This window comes from Sarcophilus harrisii, chromosome 5 (assembly GCF_902635505.1).
Source record: "Sarcophilus harrisii chromosome 5, mSarHar1.11, whole genome shotgun sequence".
Lineage (NCBI taxonomy): Eukaryota > Metazoa > Chordata > Mammalia > Dasyuromorphia > Dasyuridae > Sarcophilus > Sarcophilus harrisii.
In genome coordinates this window covers 230917572-230941748 of record NC_045430.1, presented here as the reverse complement: position 1 = coordinate 230941748, position 24177 = coordinate 230917572, and the positions used below count along the sequence as shown (strand labels likewise).

General features: G+C 35.7%; 1 protein-coding gene across 2 annotated transcripts in view; it reads right to left on the bottom strand.

The window, feature by feature from the left end:
• Positions 1-24177, bottom strand: part of C5H10orf67 (chromosome 5 C10orf67 homolog) — a 113516-nt gene that overhangs the window by 56731 nt on the left and 32608 nt on the right. For both annotated transcript variants that reach the window (XM_031939866.1, XM_031939865.1), the window contains exons 6-9: positions 19958-20105; positions 18746-18804; positions 14811-14876; positions 564-635 (exon numbers count right to left, since the gene is read on the bottom strand). In XM_031939866.1, coding sequence (XP_031795726.1) covers positions 564-635; positions 14811-14876; positions 18746-18804; positions 19958-20105 — 345 coding nt within the window. The remainder of the gene's footprint in view (positions 1-563; positions 636-14810; positions 14877-18745; positions 18805-19957; positions 20106-24177) is intronic.

Sequence of the window (24177 nt, the reverse complement as noted above, 5' to 3'; positions counted from 1 at the left end):
TCAATGTCATAAATTGACACTCATTGGCTCTTTTGGAGAGACAAGGGGATCAATGTCCTTGATGTCTCCTCTAAGGGATGCCATGAAAAACCACCATGTAAAGCTGGAAGGCAAAACACCCAGACTCATTGGACAGCAAAGAGGGTGATCAGCCACTTAAGTGAGAGAACTTACTGAGAGCCTACTAGGTGCCAGATGCCATGCTTGGTGCTGGAGATACAAGAACAAAAATATAATATTTTCCTTGCCCTCCAGGAACATATATTTTTCTGGAAAATATGAGCCACATAATCATTAGGTATACACAGAATTCTTACAAAGTAATTTTTGTGAGGGAAACTTCATATAGAAGGTAGAAATGTGAAGTAAGCATGACAGCTTAGGTGGGATTGGGAATATTAACCATTCCAAGAGGAAAAGGGGCACTAGAGCACGGCCCTGGAGTCAGGAAAATCTGAATTCAAATCAGGCCTCAAATAATTACTAGCTGTGTGGATTGGGCAAATCACTTAACTTCTTGCCTGTGTCCTCAACTATAAAATGGGGATAATAACAGCACCTACCTTGGTACTTTCAGAACTTTCAGTTTCTAAGAAGAGTCTCGTTTCCTCTAAATCTTCCTTTTGTATGTCATACTGTAAAGATAAAAATCAATGCTGTAAATCAACATTCAGAGGTTCTTTTGGGGAGACAAGAGAATCAGTGTCCTTCAGGTTTTTCTAAGGGATGCCATGAAGAACCACCATGTAAAGTTGGAAGAAAAAACATCCAGATTCATTGGAACACAAAGAGTGCAAGCAGCCAATTAATTGGCAAGAACTTAACAAGGGCCTACTAAAATGCCAGATGCTGTGGAGATACAAGAACTAAAACATCATATATCCTTGCCCTCCAGGAACTTATAATCTTCTGGAAGAGATGAGCCATACTATCCTTAGGTATATATAAGATAAAGATAAAGTAATTTTGTGGGGGAAGTTTCATATAGGTGGTGGAAATGTGAGGTAAGCATGACAGCAAAAATGGAGGTGGAACTAGGAGCACTTGGTACAATGTCTGGTACATAGTAGCTTCTATATAAAAGCTTATTCCCCTTCTCTTCCCCCTGCTACTTTATTAAACTAATACCTGGAGATCTTATCATAGTCTAGAGTTCACTCTTAAGTTTTTTAGGGCTATACCACCTACAGGTTTAAGTAGGTACTACCATGGAGAACGTCTTCAAGTATGGGACCAGTGTCAGCCAGTATGGATGAAAAGAGAACATTTGCCTGGCTTTTAGGTTCATAAAGATTCATTACCAGATTGTTGGCCACCGAGTCTTAATTTTTTTCCATTACAACAATGCATACTTAGCACATATTATGTACATAATTGCTTTGCAAAACTTAAAATTTATTTTTGAGTATGATGAGGAGGAGGAGGATAATTATGATGAAAAGTCTACTGGGGCAAAAAGGTATTCTGATATTCATCAGATGAAGCATTCACATTGATCAAGCCATAGATCCCTGAAATATGGAACTGAGTTGAGAGAGTTCTCTGAGGGCCAGTCATCAAAGGAAGTTGATGCTGAATATTTTTCAGTGGCAGTCCCTACTTGTCCCAGAAGATTATCAGCCCCATAGACCTGGAATTGAACAAGATGGTGCCCAAGAAATTGAGTAGTCAGAAGATGTATCCAGGAATTGGTCATTATATTGTTGGGCAATCTGCCTTCTTTGTGCAGAGTAGTTGTGGTGAGCTTGATTAGAATCTGGGGAAGCTTCGGATCAGCTCCTGCCTCAGATGGTTGACTATATGGCTCCCTTTCCTTTCCTTTTCTCATGCTAAGAAAATATTAAAAGTCTATCCCTGAGCTCTATAAGCTGGTGGCAAATATGACAGCTGTTTCAGGAATAGATCCTATAATCTCCATGGATCTTTTTGCCTCTTATATTTGGAGTTTAATAATTCAATAGGTAATTTGTACAAATAATTATTCATGGAATCAGATCACAAATCCAAATCCAAAAGAGACCTTAAAAGTCATATAGTCCAATCTTCTCCCTACCCCCATTTTATGGATAAAGAAACTAGGGTTGAGAGAGTTGAAGGAATTCACTGGAGTGCCCACAAACAATAACAATAAAGCTGGACTTTGAATCAAGATCCTTTGGCTTCAAATCTAATCCTCTTTCTCCATTTGTAATTATTTAGTCATATTAGTCGTGGTCTTCCAATAGTCTGAATATTTCATTTTTTGGAAAGTTTTCTTTTATTTTTGTTGCGTTTCTGGTTTTGTTAGCATATAAATATGCATAAAATGTTCTGCTTGTTTTGATTTCTTCTGCCTTAGCTATGATTTCATTTTGCTCATTTGCTATTTTGTTCATTTGATTTTCTGATTTCTTTTATTTGTTCCAGAACTGATGCTTTTTAAATACATTTTTTATTATAGCTTTTTATACACAAAACATATGCATGGATAATTTTTCAACACTGACCCTTGCAAAAACTTCTGTTTCAACTTTTCCCTCCACCTTCCCTCCACTACCACCCCTTAGATGGCAGGTAATCCCATACATGTTAAATATGTTAAAGTATATCTTAAATACAATATATGTATACATAGTTATACAGTTATCTTGCTGTACAAAAACAAATTGGATTTAAAAAGAAGGTAGAAATAACCTGAGAAGAAAAAGCAAACATGCAAGCAAACAATAATAGAAAGAGTGGAAATGTTATGCTGTGGTCCATACTCACTTCCCAGAGTTCTTTCTCTGGGTGTAGCTGGTTATGTTCTTTACTAATCAATTGGAACTGATTTGGATCTTCTTATTGTTGAAGAGAGGCATGTCCATCAGAATTGATCATCATGTAGTATTGTTGAAATGTACAATCATTTCCTGGTTCTGCTCATTTCACTTAGCCTCATTTCATGTAAGTCTTTCCTCTCTCTGTATGGATCCTGCTGGTCATTTCTTACAAAACAATAATATTCCATAACATTCATGTGCCACAATTTACTCAGTCATTTTTCAATTGATGGGCATTCTATTCAGTTTCCAGTTTTCTCACCACTACAAAAAGGGCTGCCACAAACATTTTTGCACACATGGGTCCTTTTCCCTTCTTTAGTATCTCTTTGGGATATAAGCCCAGTAGTAACATTGCTGGATCAAAGGGTATGCACAATTTGATAACTTTTTGAGCACAGTTCCAAATTGCTCTCCAGAATGGTTGGATCCGTTCACAATTCCACCAAGAACACACAGTGTCCCAGCTTTCCCACATCCCCTCCAACATTCATCATTATCTTTTCCTATCATCTTAGCCAATCTGAGAGGTGTGTAGTGGTATCTCAGAGTTGTCTTAATTTGCATTTCTCTGATCAATAATGATTTGGAGCATCTTTTCATATGGGTAGAAATAGTTTTAATTTCTTCATCCAAAAATTGTCTGTTCATATCTTTTGACCATTTTTCAATTGGAGAATGGTTTGATTTCTTATAAATTAAAGTCAATTCTTTATATATTTTGGAAATGAGGCCTTTATCAGAACCTTTAGCTATAAAAATGTTTTCCCAGTTTATTGCTTCCCTTCTAATCCTGTCTACATTAGTTTTGTTTGTACCAAAGCTTTTTAACTTAATATAATAGAAATTTTCAATTTTGTGATCAATAATGACCTCTAGTTCTTCTTTAGTCACAAATTCCTTCCTCCTCCACAGGTCTGAAAGGTAAACTATCCTATGTTGTCCTAATTTATTTATAATCTCGTTCTTTATGCCTAGATCATGAACCCTTTTAGATCTTATCTTGGTGTACAGTGTTACATGTGGGTCAATGCATAGTTTCTACCAGACTAATTTCTAGTTTTCCCAGCAGTTTTTGTCAAACAATGAATTCTTATCCCAAAATCTGGGGTTGATCTCTTCTTTTTAATCAGATTATCTGAGTTTATTAATCTAATTGATTTTTTTCAAAGAACCAACTTAATAAACTCCTTTTAAAAATGAATATTAAGTTCATTAATCTTTTCTGATTATGCAGCCCACCATTGATCCATACCTTTCCTGAGTTTTTCCTCAATATTTGCCTCAAAATTTCACCTCAGCATCCATGTTTTCCCACCCTCCCAGGTGCCAATTATTCCCAGGGATTCAAACTCCTCTCTTTTCAATTTAGGATAAGTAATTTTTCAAGCACCAAATTTCCCAGCCACACGCAGTATAAGGTCCTCATCTCCCTTCACAGACCATCTACCTTCAAACATAGAAACCTTTATCAATGAAACCTCTTCACTTTACTAAAGTAAATCTTCTTTCTTTCCCCTCATTTCAACCCTTCCCCCCTCTTCTCACCCACTCCCTTGTAGCATCTTTTCTTTTTGAGACTATAGGAGTCACTTTCCCCTCATTGCTAGCCCTTGATTTGACCACAGGACATCATACACTCTTCTCCCTCCTCCTGCTCCTTTTTTCCTTTCATGCACTCTCCCATGATGCAATGTAGTTCAATCAAATTACAAACAAGCAAACAAAATCACTGATCATCTTGTAGGCAAGATGTCATCAGTTTCTGTCCATAATGTTCCTTTCCTGCCACTTCTTTGTCAACTCTAGCAGATTTCTGTCTTTCCCATTGTCTCCCTGTGTTGACTTAGATAGAAGAATTTCACTGATTTCTCTTCAATTTTTTCTTAAAATTGTTTCAAACTCTTGCTTATTATTTTAATTTCCATTCTTTTTTCATGTGTGTTTAAGCTCAGATTTGCAGGGTATGTCATCTTGAGTTGTATCTTAACTTCCAATGCTCTTCAAAACACATTATTCCATTCTTGTCTATGTTTTTTAGTCAGTGAAGAATAGTTGTGTCTTATTTAAATGTTTTCTTCTTTGTATTTGAAGGTCTTTCTCTGATCATTTGAGAACTTCTTGTTTCTGAGTTTGAAGTCTTGAGTTTGTTTTTGTTTTTTCCTGAAGGTAATATGTGAATCTTTTCAACTGGAATTTCATTTTCTATATTCAAAACTTCTAGACAGTTCTCTTCTATTATTTCCTTCATTATGGTGTTAAGATTTTTTGTTTGGGGGTTTTAGGAGGGCTTGCCATGTTCTTTGAGAGACCTATGGTCTTTACATTGCCGCTGCATATACTTCTTTGAGATCAGTATGTTTTACTTGCATAGTGAGTATATTTTTATTATCATTCTTTGCTTCTATTCTTTTAGATTGCCTTTTATTATGTATTTGCATTTCCAACCTATTTTTCTCTCTTTTGTTTCTTTGGTGAGACTTGCCATTGCAGATTCAAGTTTTACTCTTCTGCCTATTATTTTTGCTGTGTAGGCCATACTAAATTTTCCTCTCATAATTCTCATGGTACAGTATATTGTAGTTCCATGCTTCTCTCAAATTTTACAGTCCATTTATTTATTTCCTGTTGATTTATTGGTTTACATTTGAGTTTTCTTGTTGCTGAAATCTTATTGTGATTTTGACCTCCATCATCCTCCTTATTTTACTTATCTTTTATTTTCTGAATCCTTCCCCTCTGGTTTCCTTGGGGGCTGAGTCTTAATGCTCCTCCAATGTTGAGTAATAGACATTTTTACCAGCCTAGGTCTCTGCCCCAAGTAGTTTTTGAGTGGTCAGAACTAGCTCCAGTTGAATGCTCTTTCCCTCAGGTTTAGTATAGAGTGTTGTACAGTCCTTCTCTCCATTCCATTCCATCTCCCACAAATTGTTTCCTGTCCTGGTGTCCTGTCTTGCTCCTTCTGTTCCTTAATTCTTTGTCTTGACAGCAATAGATTCAAGAGCTTTATGACACTGGTGCTACAGGGATGTAGTGTTGCAATATTGTTCACCCTTGTCACTGGCAGTGCAGAACTTTGCAGTGCCCCTGGCCATCTTCTCTTCTTGAGAAGCTGGTTTGCCAGGGCAAGTTTCTATGGAGCAAGGGTATCCATATCACTGGCAAACCGGAGGATGGACTTGGCATGGGAATTTTGTTATAAGCAGCTATCAGGTCCTTGGGTCTGTTAGTACAGCTCATTATCAGTATTGTAAGAGTTGAAGGAATGGTGCTGAGCAAGCTCAGTGAGCTCCCAGTTTATTTTTTTACTTTCTTTGGAAGTCTGGGTCTCTTAGATGATGGAGACAGCTGAATATACTTTATTTTTGGTGAATAATTTCTGTTTTGAAAAATCTTGAGACACAATGTTTATATTTTTAAAAAATGATCAAAGAAAGCAGGTGAATCCTTGCAATACTCAAAAAAATCATAGATCATAAGATATAGAACTGGAAGGGTCCTTAGCAATTCTTTAGTCTAACTTCTTCTAAAAAAACAGATGATGAAACTAACTAGATAAAATGGCTAGGGTCATTCATGTAGAGAATCACAAAGTTGGGATTCAAGTCCATATCTTGTGACTCTTAATCTTTTTTTTAAATTTAATAGCCTTTTATTTACAGGTTATATGCATGGGTAACTTTACAGTATTAACAATTGCCAAACCTCTTGTTCCAATTTTTCACCTCTAACCCCACACCCCCTCCCTCAGATGGCAGGATGACCAGTAGATGTTAAATATATTAAAATATAAATTAGACACACAATAAGTATACATGACCAAACCATTATTTTGCTGTATAAAAAGAATCAGACTCTGAAATATTGTACAATTAGCTTGTGAAGGAAATCCAAAATGCAGGTGGGCATAAATATAGGGATTGGGAATTCAATGTAATGATTTTTAGTCATCTCCCAGAGTTCTTTCTCTAGGCATAGCTGGTTCAGTTCATTACTGCTCCATTGGAAATGATTTGGTTGATCTCGTTGCTGAGGATGGCCAGGTCCATCAGAACTGGTCATCATATAGTATTGTTGTTGAAGTATATAATGATCTCCTGGTCCTGCTCATTTCACTCAGCATCAGTTCATGTAAGTCTCTCCAGGCCTTTCTGAAATCATCCTGTTGGTCATTTCCTACAGAACAATAATATTCCATAATATTCATATACCACAATTTATTCAGCCATTCTCCAACTGATGGGTATCCACTCAGTTTCCAGTTTCTAGCCACTACAAAAAGGGCTGCCACAAACGTTCTTGCACATACAGGTCCCTTTCCCTTCTTTATAATCTCTTTGGGATATAATCCCAGTAGTAACACTGCTGGATCAAAGGGTATGCACAGTTTGATAACTTTTTGAGCATAGTTCCAAACTACTCTCCAAAATGGTTGAATTCATTCACAACTCCACCAACAATGCATCAATGTGTGACTCTTAATCTAATGCTGTGTCTAAATATCACTTTTTTGGTCTCTTGTTAATTTTATGACTTTCAATTTTTAATTCTGATGAAGTTCAATGACTAGCACTACAATGTACCACATTAGAAATGGGCTATGTACATCCCAATAGGTATACCACCAAGTATATAGGTATATGTGTGACAGTGCATGGGTGTTTAATAAACCCAGTGACCAGTATGCCCAAATCAATGTATTCATGAAAAAGTAGCCATTTGAAATTTTTAAATTTCAAGGACAACAGTCCCCATTGTATCTGAAAACTTGAAATATATGTATACATGCCATACCTCTCCCATATCCAAAAGCAAATATCTCAACACACACAAACACACACACACACACACACACACACACACACACACACACACACTCGTGGTTTTCTAGGAAATCACAGAGAAAATAATCAAGCTAAACAGAATATACATAGATGACAGCTTCCTAAGCCAAGATAGTTGTCCTTGTCTGTGGCATAACTTTTCCTCCTATGGATAATTCTTTAGTTAGGAAATATGGAAGAATACTGGATATCCTATAAAAGGATGGAAGGAAATGCCAACAGTAAAAGAAGCAGATAAAGGGATATGCTTTCCAATCACTGAAGAATATTAATATCCTGTTCATTTTCAAAATTTTCCTTTTGCAGCTAAAAACAAAATTCTTCCAGTTAACCTCAAATTCCATAACCCTTCAGCCAGTAGAATCATCAAGCTTGCCAACAACATTAAGGCCATCGTTGCTGCTTTTTTTTTCAGTAGACTATAAATCTTTTTCTTCGGCAATGAGAGATCCAAATCAGTTCCAACTGATTAGTGATGAACAGAACCAGTTACACCCAGAGAAAGTATACTGGGAAATGAGTGTGGAGCACAACATAGCATTTGCAATCTTTCTGTTGCTGTCTCCTTGCATTTTTGTTTTTCTCCTCAGGTTATTTTTATCTTCTTTCTAAATTCGATTTTCTTGTGCAACAAGATAACTGTATAAGTATGTATACATATATTGTATTTAACATATACCTTAACATGTTTAACATGTATGGGGCTACCTGTCATCTAGAGGAGGGGGTGAGGGGAAGGAGGGGAAAAGTTGGAATACAAGTTTTTGCAAGGGTCAATGTTGAAAAATTACCCCTACATATGTTTTGTCAATAAAAAGCTATAATAATAAAAAAGAATATAAATCTTTTGAAAGAAGGAATTGCTTCATTTTTTGTCTTTATGCCCTTACCATCTAGCTTACTCTTAGGCCTGTGTCAGGAGCTTAAAAAATAGTTGAATTTAATTGTATTCCTTTCCAATCCCTAGTCCCTCATCACAATTTCTCATTTCTCTCAAACCTACCTTTGACGGTTCTATTCTTACACACCACTCTCAAAGCATAGGGACAGTGAATACAGTACTAATTTTGGAATCAAGAAGACCTGAATCCCTCTGACAATACTGGCTATGAAACCTTTTAGTGTTTGAGGCAACTCTGTAAGAATCTAAGCTATTGAGGCGGTGCAGGCTTGCATTTACAGAGGGAATTTCTTCATCCAGGAGTTCCATACACCAATGAAATCACAGGTTTGTCCCCATTCCTATTCCTAATTCAACATAAGTAGTGTATTTCAATGACTAGCATGAGTTCTGTCATTATTGGCAAGTGCAATTGCAGATGACTAAATAAAACCAACTTCTTAAACAATGCAATAATAAAAGTCTATTCACCACAGACTTATCTAATACAAGTTAAACACAAATTATTAAGTTAGAAATGTTGAGTATGACATGCAATTTGCTAAGCTGGAACTGCTGAGTACAGTACATCTTAAAGTCCAAATTGAAAAATATAAGAAATGTTTCAGTTGCAAAAGCTATTATCATGCAACTTAAATTAAATAAAAGCTTGCTTTCTATTCTCACTTTCATTTTAGAATAATGGATAATGATGTTGGAGTCTATGCCTCATAGAATTTCATGCTCAGTTTGACATGAGGGTTTACATATTCAAATGATCTTGATATATAGTTGACCAAAGCGTGATCTTAGCCTTTTTAAAAAAAGAGCCATTTTCAGTACAGTTTAAAACCATGAGACAAAGATATAAATGTAAAATTATGTATCATTTTTAAATGTATGTTTAAGGACTTAAGAATAAGGTGATCTTTGCACAGGCATCTCAAATTCTTTCTGATTCATTCTTAGCTCAGTTCTTTGCTGAATCGGTGACCAAAGCCAAAAGCAAATAGATAAATGGTCAAGGAATATATATGTAGTTCTCAAAAAAAAAAAGAGTTCCAAATTATTAAATACCTGAATGCATGCTTCAGGTTACTAATAATAAGAAAAATGCAAATTGAAATAGCAGGATGAAGTAAGGGGGGGGAGGGAAAAAATTTAAAACACAAAATTTTACAAAAATGGATGTTGAAAATTACGTGTATTTGGAAAAATAAAATACTATTTGGGGAAAAAGAAATTGCCATGTAAACAAAAATATTTATGAAAACGAGGTTTTGTAGTAGCAAAGAACAAAATAGATATACATTACTTGGAGGATGTCTAAACAAATTGTGATACATGAATGTAAAAGAATATTACTGTTCTGTGAGAAATGATGAATATGATGAATAAATACAGAGAAGCACAGAAATGCTTACATTATTTGATACAGAATGAAGTAATGAGTAAAACAAAAAAACCAAAAACAATTCATAATAACAATATAAATGGAAAAAACAATTACAAAAAAAAGTGAATACTGTAAAATTACAAAGAATAGTTCCTCCTCACTCCCCACTATATTCCACTCACTGCAGTATTCCACATATATTTTCAGACTTTTTAAATATGCTTATCAGTTTTGCTTATTTTTTCTCTTTTTCCTATAAACAATATGATTTGTTATATAGGATGACTAAGAAATTTGATAATGTAAAAAATAAAACTATGAAAATAAAATATATTGTGAAAAATTATCTTTAAAACTCTACAGTCAAAGACCTTAAAGTGAACCCAATTCTATGGTGCCAAATTGATTAGTGTCTGAATAAAGGAATGATGGAGAAAGTTTAGTCTGGTGCTGAAGATTTCTCCCTTTACTATTATTTTCACTCTTGACACATAATTGATAAAATATCAAATTAATATTCTCTTGAATTTGTAATAGGGAGATAGATTTAATTAATAAAGCATATAAGCTTTAAGGTACACCATAGAAATAAGAACCAAATTTATATTTTTAGTTTGCATCTTTAATACAAATCTGACTGTTTTAGTTGACACTTGCTAGGGAATCAGAAGATCTAAATTCAGTTTTTCTTTGAGTAAATCATTTAACCATTCTAGTCTTCAGGTGATTCTCTAAGACAGTTGCAAAGAATGTGAAAATTTGAATCGTTAGAGAACGTCTGCCACTGGGAGCTTTGTTTACTAATGAAATCATAAAATTTAGTCCAAATAAAATTAGAACAAAGCCCTTATTTTATAACTTCTATCTGGACAAAAGGAAAAAGAAAAGAATAACAGATATGAATAATGACACTTAAATGTATGCTTGAGTTTTGGGTTTATCCTTCAAAAATTGTTTTTTTTTTTAACAAAAGATAGTTTTTTTTCCTTTAACCAAAACACTGAACTAAAAAAAAATCCGATTTTTTTCTTTAGAAAGATCTGAGAAGTTTGATATGAACTGATGCTAAATGAAGTGAGTAAAACCAAGAGAATAGTATATACAACAATAAGAAGATTATATGATGATCAATTGTGATGAACTTGGCTCTTTTCAACAATAAGATGATTCAGGTCAATTCCAATGAAATTGTGATGGAGAAAGCCACCTGTATATAGAGAGAGGAATAGGGGACTGAATGTGGATTATAGTATGGTATTTTTCATGTTGTTTGCTTTCTTATTTTTTTTCTCATTTTTTTCCTCTTTTGATCTGATTTTTTTCTTGTGCAGCATGATAAATGTGGAACTAAGTTTAGAAGAACTGCACATGTTTAACCTATATTGTATTACTTACTATCTAAAGGGGGGAGTCAGAAAAGAGAAAAATTTAGAACACAAAGTTTTTGCAAGCGTGAATGTTGAAAACTATCTTTGCATGTATTTTGAAAAATAAAAAGTTATTACCATTTAAAAAAGAAATATATTGAAATTATATTAGAGACATAAATGTAGTCGATTTAATTTCATCAGAAACTCTTAAAGCATTCAAGTTTACATTTTTTCCAAAACTATTAATACTTAGGTTTAATAGTGTATTTTAGTGATAAAAATTTTTTTGATGTTTCAATTCTGTAGGGTTTTCAATGAATTAAAAATAGACTTTTGACTAAAGAATGCCTTTTTAACAGAAATATGATTCTGTATTAACTTGTACATTTGTTTAACATAGATGCTATTAATAAAAAGATAAAACTAAAATAAAATTGTTGTTAGCTCTACAATAATAGTAAAAATTATCAAAAATCAACACACCTATCCTCTAACAATTTGTATAAACTATATTAAGCAAAATTAAATACAAAGAAGATATTTTAACACTTGCAACTTTTCTGATTAGTAACTGAGTAGATATTTGATTGGTAGGTATGCTGAACTTCACTAGTTTTCCTAATAAGATTGTTGATTAGTTTTACATGCTAATTTTACACACTTCTTATTAAACTTTGGTAACCAGCAATGAATTGAGGAATATCTCCAGTGAAAACTGGAGAAAAGCAGCTTTTCTTAACCAAAATTCAGCACTTAGTTAAAAACAATGTCCTTAACATTTATAATTAACTGGAAGATGCAGAGAATATAATTTCTTATTGTGCTTATTATTTGTTGATGACCCAAAAAAGGTATTTGATTTAATAGATTCTTTAAAATAAAGAATCTCAAAATCACTTGGAAGAAATAACAACAGAAATAACTGTGCAAGGATTCTGTGATTCCTAACACCGAGCAAGGCGTAAAACAGGGAGAGAGACTTCTGAATGCCAGAGAGATTCGCCACTGATCAGAGAAATACACTCTAGTGTCCCGGTTGAAGAAAAACTCCACATGGAAGATGGTGGCAAACCCCAGATTTTATGGATGCTAACTGCATCAAGACATCCCTGGTTCACAGCTGTAATTCCTCAAGAAGTTTGGCTTCTCCCTCCATTCAATAAAGACCAAGTAGACGAAGAAACTAGATCAAAGAGTTGGAGATCTCAAATCAAGTCCAAGATCAGGTCAAGCTGGAGTAAAAGTGAAGATGTGCTGTGGCAGAGGCAACTAGAATTTCCACCTTAGAGCGGTTTCCTTTGTACCTCATGGACATCTAACTGGCCCCGGGCCTTTGGAACTCTCTCCCCTCACCTGTGCGGTTCCCCCACATCATATTCATTAGCCATTTGTAGAAGTTGGTTTCAGCTGGTACAACTTTTATACTAGGATCTGACTAGTTTCTTATGGTGGAAGGTTTTTTCATCAGTGGAGTCGTCTTGCACCATGTTATTTCCTTAAAACAGCCAGAAATATAATTTCATTTCTTTTTTTTCCAGACATGCTAACTTTAGTTGGACTTCCATCCAAAGTTATGACCATATCAAAACTGAACTTGGGGAAATTTAATTGAGACTGGGGGTAAGGGAAGGCACAGAGAATAATGCCCCTGGAGATACAGGTACACTAGAAAGATCACTTTAGCCCATGTGAAGAATGGGGGAAAGGTGAGTCTGAAAAGGGTCTATGGATTGTAGTGAAAGGATCCTGGGGATGGCAGGCAGTAGCTGTTTGCCTGTGTTCTTTTCAAAGATCTGCAGCAAGTTACCGAGCTCCAGTTCTCCCAGGGAGAAAGCCCACCCAGCACATGTGCACGTACACACACAGGTGCCATGTGGGCATATGCCCCTTCACCATGCAGTAGTTCTGCCTCTGCATCCACCCACACGTTGTTGCTATTGGAGGAACCCACATGTCACATCTTACTTGTGGAGTCTTGATCTCTCCTGAGCCCGTGATTGATGACCATTGTCTTGGTTCAGATCACTAGATCTGCCCACTTCCTAGGGGCTTTCTGATGACTCACTCTAGGAATGACTTCTTGGAATCATAGCTACTTATTTGTAATAGAAAAAATACTTTTTGCAGAATGTAACCATAATAGACAATTTCTGTCCAAAGTGAAAAATTCAGTATTTGTGCCTTACTACTATGTTCTCTCATACCAACACAATTTAGATTTCCATAGAGACCAAGATTCTTTCTCTACAGATTTTTAATATATCTTGCACTTTGCAAGGACTCCATTGTTTTATTATTTTGATATGGGCATATTCCCCCTTTCTCTATGTCAGCAAAAGCAAAACTCCTTAAAAGCTTAATATGTGTGTGTGTGCATGCAGAAAGAACTAGAGACAGATGAATAGATAAATAGTAGAAGGATAAAGATATATAAATGAAACCAAATCCTCTTCTCTCAGATGTACCAATATAAAGAGAGACATAGTTATCTCAAGTTCTAAGGATACTATATATATATATATATATATATATATATATATGCACATATATACACATATGTATTATAAAAGAAAGGTTTGGGTTGAAAAGAAAACTGAAATTGTTTTTGTTTTCTGCATTTCCAAGTCAGTCCCATAGAAGGCCCTCATTGTGGTCCTGGAGCATTGTTTTTCATTAATTTCTATGACAAGGAACCCAAAAGCACATGGAGCTAAGAGCCACAAAACAAACAAAATAAGGGAAGCAGTCATGACTTGGCACAAAGTGTGACAACCTAGAAAAAAGCAAACGTTTCAATATCTGAAGTGGGGTTGATTTTCTATGAACAACCTTTTCTTTTCCCAACAGTATCATATTCTTTTCCGGCACATTTAGGACGCAAGTCAAGCTGTGTTTTATTTTTTATTATAATAAACACAGTCAGTTGACTATAACAAAGACATATTAGTGCTGATCAGTTGAAAGCCAAAATACACCATCAGCTGTGGGGTGGGGGGGAACAAAAAAAAAGTCAACTGATAAAATAAAGGACCAGCCGTCTGGAAAGCTCTATAAAAAGAGAATAAAAAGGGCAGTGTTCTTATGAGACTACCACAGGATGCCAAAATATCTAGTGAGGGCCCTTCTGTGGCTGTCATTTCTGGAAACTAGTAACTAAGACTAGCAAACCTCCTTATAGTAGTGTGGTCTCATGCATAATGTTTCTTGAATATCTTTAACAAAAACATGCACCAAAAAACCATATGTGTGCCATTTTTAAAATATGTAATACAAGATCCTAAGTAAGATTCTTATATAAGGGTAAAATATTAAAATGGCACAGATTGGTTTCTTTAAAATTATACTTTAAAAATATCTCCAAATTGTAGATAGTAAAGTTTAATAAAGAATAGCAAAAATGAATATTTCTTGATCAACAAATATGCAAAGAAAATTCAAAACATGAAAATGATGATATACAATGTAATAGGCTATATTTGGAGGGTGGAGAATAAAGGAAATAAAAATAAAGATTCTTACCATGTCTAGAATTGCTTTTTTCTCTTCTTCAAGAATTTCACTTAAATGTTGTTTCATTAAGGTTAACTGAAATGAAAAAATATATTGGATTCTGATTAAAGAATTTGTGTAAAATTCTGTTTAATGGATATCAGTGAAATTAATTTTACTCTACATAACATAAATGAAAAAAAACTTTTCAAATCACTTTGAATTCAAGAAAAGTGACATACTATATAAGTAATAATAATAATAACAACTTTACATAGCACTTACTATGTGCCAGATACAATCATTATTTCATAATAATGCTGGGAGTAGGTGCTCCTCTTGTTCCCATTTTACAGATGCTTCACAAAGTGAGGCAAACAGAGATTAAGTGACTTGCCCAGCATTGTATAATTTAGATCTTCCTGATTTCAAGCCCAGCATTCTGTCTACTGTGATATTTAGATGCAGCTATTTACCTCAGAGTCACTGGTAGATCGAAATGTGATAATTTGCTAGCTGTTATTACAGAATACTGTTATCATATATCTTCACAATATTTTAAGAAAAGCCAATTTATTTACAGTTATTCTTGAAAATCTAGCACCTCATCTCCAGAGAATTTGGCTGCCAAGTGACCATTAATTTGACAAAGATCTGGGGATAAGTGGTTAAAGATTATAAGCAGTGACCAAAAGAAGAAGTGTAAGTTTCTTAACATTCGTCAAGAGGTAAGATTTAAACAGCTCTTATCATAATATCACCACATTTTAAAGTGGTAGAATTCAGAAATGACATAGGAAAAAAATGCTCTAAATCACTGATTAGAGAAATACTAATTCTATCAACTCCAGGATTTCATTTAGCACCCATCAATTAGCAAAGCTGACAAACCAGAGGAATGACAAATATTGGAGGGATTACAAAAAAACAGATACGTTAATGCAGTGTTGGTAGAGTTGTAAATTGGTCCAGCTATTTTGGAAAGCAACTTTGAACTGTCCTCAGAAAGTCACTAAATTGTTTAAACCCTTTGGTTTAGTATTTCCAATACTCATCTCATATTCCAAAGAGCTCAAGTGAAGAGGAAAAAAACTCAAATGTACAAAAATATTCATAGTTGTTCTTTTTATGGTGACAAAAAACTGGAAATTAAGGAGAGGCCCATCAATTAAGAAATGGATGAATAAATTAGAGCATGTATATATTATGATTCTATAATATTCATAGCAGCACCTTTGTGATAGTAAAAAGCTGGAAAAAGAGTCAGTTGAACATATTGTGGAATATGGATATAATAAAATATTATGGAATATGAAGAAACAGCAAATATGAATTCAAAGAAATATGAGACAATTTGAATGAAATGATGCGAAGAGAAAACAGCAGGACAAGGAGAAAAATAAGCACAATGACTACAATAATCTTAATGAAAATAATACTGAAGGGCTCTTGGACTCAGCCTATCTGTGAATAAATGATTAAAAGAACTCTCTTCCACTTGATATACAGGTGGGGAACTATGGTGACAGAATGATATATATTTTGTCAGCCACTGCCACGATAACAGCTGGTTGTATTTAACTGTTTTTGTTCCCTTTTGTCAAATGAAGGGGTGCTATGAGGAAAGGAGGGTTCCTTGTAAATTATTACAGAGTTTAAAAAATATATCAATATAATTAGCAATCTTTTTTAAAGAGATCTTCAGGTTTAAGTAGACTGCAAATTTGATGGGTCAGCAGTGAGACATGGTAACTAAGAAAGAGATGAAAAATTTGGGGTTGTAAGGAGGATAATTGAAATTCTCTAGTCTGAATTCACTTCTGGAGTATTATGTTCAGTTTTGGTGACCATATTTTAAGAAGAATATTAATCAGCTGAGTATCAAAAGAAGGATAACTGAGTTCACACCATATGCAGCTTGGTTGAAATAATTTTCGAGGTTTAACTGGGACATGATCACTGGCTCAATATTTGAAGAACTGTTCTGTGGGAAAAGATTCAGTCTTTTTCTGCTGGGCTCCAATGGGCAAAGCTATGAATTATGAGATGGGAAATGTGAAAAGTCAAAATTTGGTTTCAAGTCAAAGAACTCACATTTTATCAGAGTAAAGAGTATGTAAACAGAGAAGATTAGGCAAGGGAGGAGGTAGATGATCAGGGGCCCCTTGCCCAATTGGTTCTCCTAATCTGCTCCATGAAAATCAATTCCCTGCTATGCAAGCATATGCAAAATACATATAAAATAAATTCAAGGTAACCAGGGGACAGGTTAACTAGCAGCTAAGGAACTGGAGGAAAACACACATAAAAGGAAATATCCCTGAGCTGAAATTTCTAGGAAGATATGGATTCAAAGAGGCAGAAGTAAAGAGGGAGTTCATTTTGGAATTGGTGGGGATGACCTGTGCTTGAGATTGAAGAAACTGGGAATATTTATCCTGGAGAAGAGAAGACAGAGGGAATATAATAATTGTCTTTAAGAATTTGAAGGGCTTTTGTTCAGAGGAAAAAATTAGATTTGTTCTTTGTGACTTATGAATTGGAGAGATTTGGGCTAGCCAAGAATATTCCTATCTGATTTTGGAACAGGTTGAATAACTGGGCCCAAACAGTGCTCAATAATGGATGGACATCAATCTGGGCCACCTCTTAAGCACCACTCATTTGTCTCATCATAATATAGAGATAGTACTGGTTTCTTGAAAGAATAACCCAGTGGAGAAACAAAGCTTAGTGGAGAAGCTAAGAACCCTTTAGGCAAAGGCCTGAAATTGATCTAACAAGATGACCATTCTTTTGAAAATACTTTTGTAATGGTATTTACCTTCAAAATAAGATATTGTTTTGCAAATTAAAACTATCTGAAACAAACCTTAACCTACCATTAATTATTATTATTATTATGGCATGGATAAACCAGGATGTCTCATCGTATCTTGATATCAGAAGAGTTGCCTACTATCATGAATATTAATTTTTCCTTAGAATAGGAATGAAAATATCAATTTTTATATTCTGTACTATGAGTCTGGCCCATTTATAGATGAGTGTTCATTGAGTCGGTCAGTCCCATGTTCATCTTGGGAAGGGGGAATAAATGAATGATGAGCTAGGTTTATCAGTAGGTAGGAAGAAGAGACCTGTTTGTTTTACATTTGGCATGCTGTGTGGTATTCTTTAAGAAGAATATTCCCCAAGGGATGCTATATGGCAAACTGTAGGACACTATGCTATCAGAAAAAATGAAATAATCGTTAGTCCAAAGGGAAAGGGGAACACATACAAAAGGAGCAAGTAAGCTATGGCATGTTAGGCAAAAAAGTGAGGCAAAAACTACACTTGAAGACATGTATAACTGGAAAAGGAGGTGGGCCAGTTATATAGTGAGAAGATAGCCTCAATAGCACATAGATGATATTGAGATATAAAAAATAAAATTGAGGAGGGGGACTTCAGTAAAAGGGTCAGTCCTCTATGGAAGATTGCTGAAAAGACAAAGATTGGAATCTCATCATAGAGGGACAACAATCTGTATCAATTTAAAGGACACCCACTATGAAGAAATTATCAATCCTTTAAAGCATTAAAGTAAGTAAAAACAAATATATACCAACATCATGATGAGTACAAAAGATAAAAAATACAAATTTCTATAATTTTTCTTCCCATAACTCAAATACACCCATAAAACTTCAATGAATCTTCCTTATGACCTGTATAATATCAAAATTACAAAATAAGAAAAGGTTTCCAACAACTAACCACTTTTCACAAAAGAAAGGCAATTTAGAGGAAAATCCCTTCTTATCATTAGTCACCCAACAATAAGCAATAGGACAAATGATCATGTATTATTTCCATTTTCTTTTGCTTTGCATAACTATTTGGAAATTCTACTGGTCCCCCAAGCATGTAGATATTTCAATTAAAAAGGGTCATTCATCAATGTCAAAAAGTTACAGTACCTTTTGAATAATTTTCTGATCCCTCTCCATTTTTTGTTTCAGAGTCGCAAGTTCACTTTCTGAAAACAAAAGAAGAGAAAGGCAGACCATGAAATTACAAGCTTCTGTCCATGCATTCCAACTGTGTGCGCTAGGTCAGTCTGTAAGCCAATGGAATGCACAGTGGACCAAAGTCCTAGCAGGACTGTGACCTTCACAACCGCCCTTGACCTTCCCAGCTTCTTTCTCGCTGTTCAGTCTGCTGGTCAGATGGAGATGAAGAAGGAAGTTAAAGAGCCAAGTGTGGCAAGGAGCCCACCACCTCTCAGGACTACCCACAGACATCTCTGCTCTTAGTCACAGCCAATACGAAGTGTGTTAGCAGGTCCTTCTTGATTACACCTGCTAAGCCTTAGAGCAAATGAGAAGTGAAAATGTGCAATCCCGACATTTTGGGTGATGGCGTATTTGAGCTCTGCTCACTTGGTAACTGTTAGATGGCCTGATTTTACTTCCATACAGTTCAGCTTTTCACAATCAGTCTAATGCCAGAACTGGGGAGTTAACATTCATATCCACACATAATTAAAATATACTTATAAATGGACCCATGTTAAGTAATTTAGTTGTAAAAGTTGTTGATACCGTTTGTTACATAAATTCCCATTTATGCTTTAAAATGAACTCCAGAAAATGAAGCAGAGAAGCATGTTTTCTAAAATACTTTTGGTTTCTGCACAAGGCATATACAAATATGTATGCACAATTATCTAAACTTTTTCATGTCCATAATGTAACCTTTGCATTATATTTACAAAATATAACTTTTGAATAACAATTGGCTGAAAGATCTTAAATGGTCTATAGTTTCTCTAAGCGTAGAAAACTTTAGATTAATTTTCTTAAACATTAGTCGAGGTAAGATTTAAACAACTCTATTATGATTATCACCATGTTTTAAAACGGTAGAATTCAGAAATGAGCAGCAAATGCCCTGGCTCTCAGAAAAGAATGCTTTAAAATAATAATAATAATAATAATAATAATAATCTTTCCCCCTGAAATAGATCATGGATCATCCATAGTAAGGATCCAAATTCCAAACAGACCAAGCAAAAGGGCTGGAGAAATCTGCAAGATTCATCATACATGGTAGCCTGCAATTGAAATCTTAGTGGGACTTGTAGTGATTTGTACTCATCAACTGATTCACAGCCTGCTTCAAAATGTTACCTAAGAGTGTATTTGCCTTTTCACAGAGTTGAGCGTCCTCTTCAAGTCCCGAAATGATCTTTGTCAGTTTCTCATTTTCTTTTCTGAGGTCGTTTATCTCCTTTCCTAAATATGCCATTCTCTCGGTGCTTTCGTCCAGTATAGATTCCTAAAAGACCGGAAATTTCATATTTCTAAGCCAGGATTTAAATATGTGACACGCAAGAGCCACAAATATACAGCAGCTCTATCATATCATTTTCTGAATTCTATTACACATTTATTTATCCTATGAATAGAGAAAAATGAAAGAGCTTGCTGGAAGAAAGGCCGCAGTACATTATGTACAAAGACCATAACACATGGGGACATTTTATTGACAGGGATAATGCATATCATACTGTTTGTGCGCCCTCATCATTCAGGTCAATTTCTTATGGAGGCTGTGTCCGGGGAGGCAGCTGGGGCCTCTCCACCCACACTTCCCTCTGTGTGCTGTCCGTAACTAGGCAAGCTGGGGAGACTGTGGATGGGCAGCACCAGGGGGTTGCAAAGTGCATGGCTAAGGAGGGGGGCTTGTTGCCTTTGTGCGATCGCTCAGTGTCACTGCTGCCAGTGTCAGAAAGAGCACATCACATGTCAAACTGGTGACGTTTCCAGGCTGGGAGCCGCATGGAGTCCATCAGGGACGCCGATAGCCACACACTGGGTTTTCTCCTTGGTGCAGGAGCCACCCAGAGGCAATTCATATTCTGAACATTAACGTGGCTTTGCATGCCTGTCACACTTGGACTGTGCAGGCGGTTAATGCTATTGAAGACTTTGGTTTAAATCTCTATGCAAACAGTGATTACCTTGTAAGAAGGTTTCAGGATAACGTGCAACAAAAGACTTTAAAGTTATAGTTTTAGTAAAGCAAACTCATTTACATTTTTATTATGTGTGTCTTTTGTTTAAATCTTGCCATGTCCATTATGGGAGAGGCTTTTTCTTACGCAACTGAAGCTTATTGGGCAGCTAAGTCTTTTTTTTTCTTGTCTGTTTCAAAGCTATTGAAAACATCTGAATATCCTCTCTGATGGCGCCCTTCATGTGACTGCCACATTCTTCTTTAAAATGAAGATGTAACAGATTTTTAGAAGCTAGAGTCAAAGTTTATATCAAGCTATAATAAATCTAAGTCTTGTGTCTATAAAGATATTAAATAATTCAGAGGGGGGAACATGACATTTCTATGTATCACTCCAAAAGAAAAGTGCCTAGCTATTAAAAAAAGCCCCCAAACCCAAAAAACAACAACAAAACAGGTGACTAAGTTGAAGAATAAGAATGATTCTTAAAAGATGCCTAGCTAGAATACTACAAATAAACCAGAGCTTTGAAAGCCCTCGTCAATCAAACTGAAAAATGAAAAATCTTATAATTAAAAATGCTGAATGACTCCTAAGAAAGGTAATGAAACTCACTCTAAACCCCCAATAGTGTTCTATTTAATAGAATTCTGATGCTTTGATTAATTTAAAAGCTGTATGAAGGTAAATGACCTGTTTACCTGCAGGATTCCCTGTCATTTCAAGGGGAAAAAAAGTAGCTAACAGGCATTATATAAAATTATGATTCACTCCCAAATATGCATGTTTAAATTTTATTTTAGAGTTTTAAAGGGGCAACTGAATTAATAGATTAGTTTGGCTATTATCTTTGATGATACTTCTATTTTTGTTTGATGAGAAATTTTTTAAAAGAAATTTTGGGTCCCTTTTAATGAATAAGGTTGAAATAATTATTGTTAACGAGAAAAAGTCTGCCTAAATCTCATAGATATCAACAAAGTTGTTTTCTTAATAAAGAAAGACCTCTCATATTTGGAGTCATTCATTTCTTTTCTGACATGATTTAACTCTAAATCATCTCGGAAGATATTAAAGACTCAAAGGGCTTTTAGAGTAACCAGTCCAGACCTTAATAGGCTTAAGAATTAGTTCCTTACCAGTGGCAGAATTTAAACATCAACAGCTGATGATTACTTGAGAGTCTATTATCATAAACTAAACAATCTAATTTGAATTAATCAGGGGAAGTGATGTGTAAAATGTAACTTGATTATTTAAGACCTAAATACTACCCTCACCTCATTATTATTTTTTTTTTTGTCTTTATAATTTGGGAAAATAGAACTGGTTAATTCCCTCATTCATGAATTTCTAACTCATGCTTTGCTCAGATAATCTTTAGCTCTGGCTCCACCACCTGTTCGGAAGAGGAACTGCAAGTAATTAACTATTCAGTGTCCTGCAGCAATGAGGACACTCATTAGCAAAATGAACAAAGGAATAGTTCTCTGCAGCTACAGTCATCTGTTACACTTTGAATGACAGGTTTTGTGGGAGTGTTTTTTCTACCATCTGCCCACAGCAGTGGTTTTTGGCTTGCTTAAACCAAGAGACTTTTAAATTAAGTAGTGCAAGCAAAGCGAAGTCAGGAGGAAGGCAATCATAAACGGCAGCTAACGAAATGCGGGCAGTCGGTCAAAGCCCCCTTGCGCCGCCAGTGTTTCTGTGCAGATCTATGACCAATCTGGATTAAAAATATGCGTTTACATGACTGAAATGAAGGCTTGCTTTTTAGCCCAGGAAGCTGAGTCTCTGGGGCACTTGCCACAACTTTGGTAATGTCTGTGACCCCACAACCATGACTGGAACGTGCGGCCTCGTTGGCCCATAGGCCATTTCTCAGATGAACCCTCATCACGCAGGCTGCGTTCCCTGATCCCAGCCCCGGAGGCCCCAGATCATCCCCGGAGGCAGAAATAATTTTAGAAAGCCCAGTGTGCCGCGCGGGCCGGTGCAGGAGCATCTTCCCGCAGCCTCCTCGGAGTGTGGAAGAGCCAATCTGTCTCATCCCTTCCACTACCAGGCCCAGCATTCGGGCTTCTCAGAGTGCTGTAGATGGGGAGGGGGCGCCCGAGGCCGGCCCCCCATCTCCTGACAGCCTCGCGAAAAGCAGGTGATTCCCTAGGGGGAAGGAGCCAGACAGCCTTTGGGAGGAGGGAGAAGACCAGGGCTGGGCAGTAAGAGGTCCCAAGAGGAAAGTTTATTCCATTGTACAACTTTTCTCTTTTCTATCCATGTCCACATCGTCTCAGGGGGCACTTAAATCTAACCCCTTCATTTTCCATTTGGGGAAACTGAGGGCCACAGAGGTTATCTGTTCAAATAACACAGGTAGTAAATAGCAAAACAAGGATTTAAAGCCCTCTAACTCCAAGCCATCATAACAGGGAAGAAAAGAGCATATAAATGCTTCCTGCACAGGAACAATAGATTCTTGACTACTGACAACTCCCTGGACCCATGTGCTCCCTGCCTCCCATCATTTATTTATTTATTTTTGAGGCAATCGGGGTTAAGTGGCTTACCCAGGCACATACAGCTAGTAAATGTCTAAGATTTAATTCGAACTCAGGTCTTTCTGAGGTTGTTCTATCCACTTTGCCACCTACCTGCCCCCTCCCCATTCACATCACTGCATTTCTTCCTCTCTTCCCAATGAAACAACAAAAAACCACAAGGATCTTTCCAAAGCAACACAAAGACATGGAACATGTACTAATTAATGAGGGAAGTAATTTTCCTCTTGTTTTTATTTTATTTGTTCCACTTGTTTCATCCTAATATGCCTTTTAAAAGAATTATTCTATTCTAATTTCCCCAAACAGCTGTTGAAATATTTTTCCTAAAAATAAATCCCCCCAAAAAAGTATATGGGAAAAATAATGAATTTGATTGAAATTGTGTTGGGTTTTTTTTTTTTAGTGTGCTTTTATTACCAATGTCAGTAAAAGATCATAGGCTATTCTTGGTTTTACAGTGACTTCTATGAAGCAATTCTCCCCCATTCTATTTTTTTCAGACACAAAGCACCTCACATTTTTTTTTTACCACTAGGGGAGGCAATTGTATAAGGCGAAGCCCTCATTTAAAGGAAGACCACAATTTACTAAAATGTACTTCACTACAAGGGCCTGGACTTTCTTAGATTGTTCCCAAAGGATATAAAGTTTTTTGCCTTATTGCTTTCTGTTGTACACATGTATTTAAAAAAAAAAAAAGGATATAGGGGCTGGAGGGAAGTTCCTATTTCTTTTCTACTATATATCACATCATCATGAAATGAAATGAGAGAAATCCCCTATATCCCTGACCTGCTACCATCTCAATCTTGGAAGGGCATCAAATACA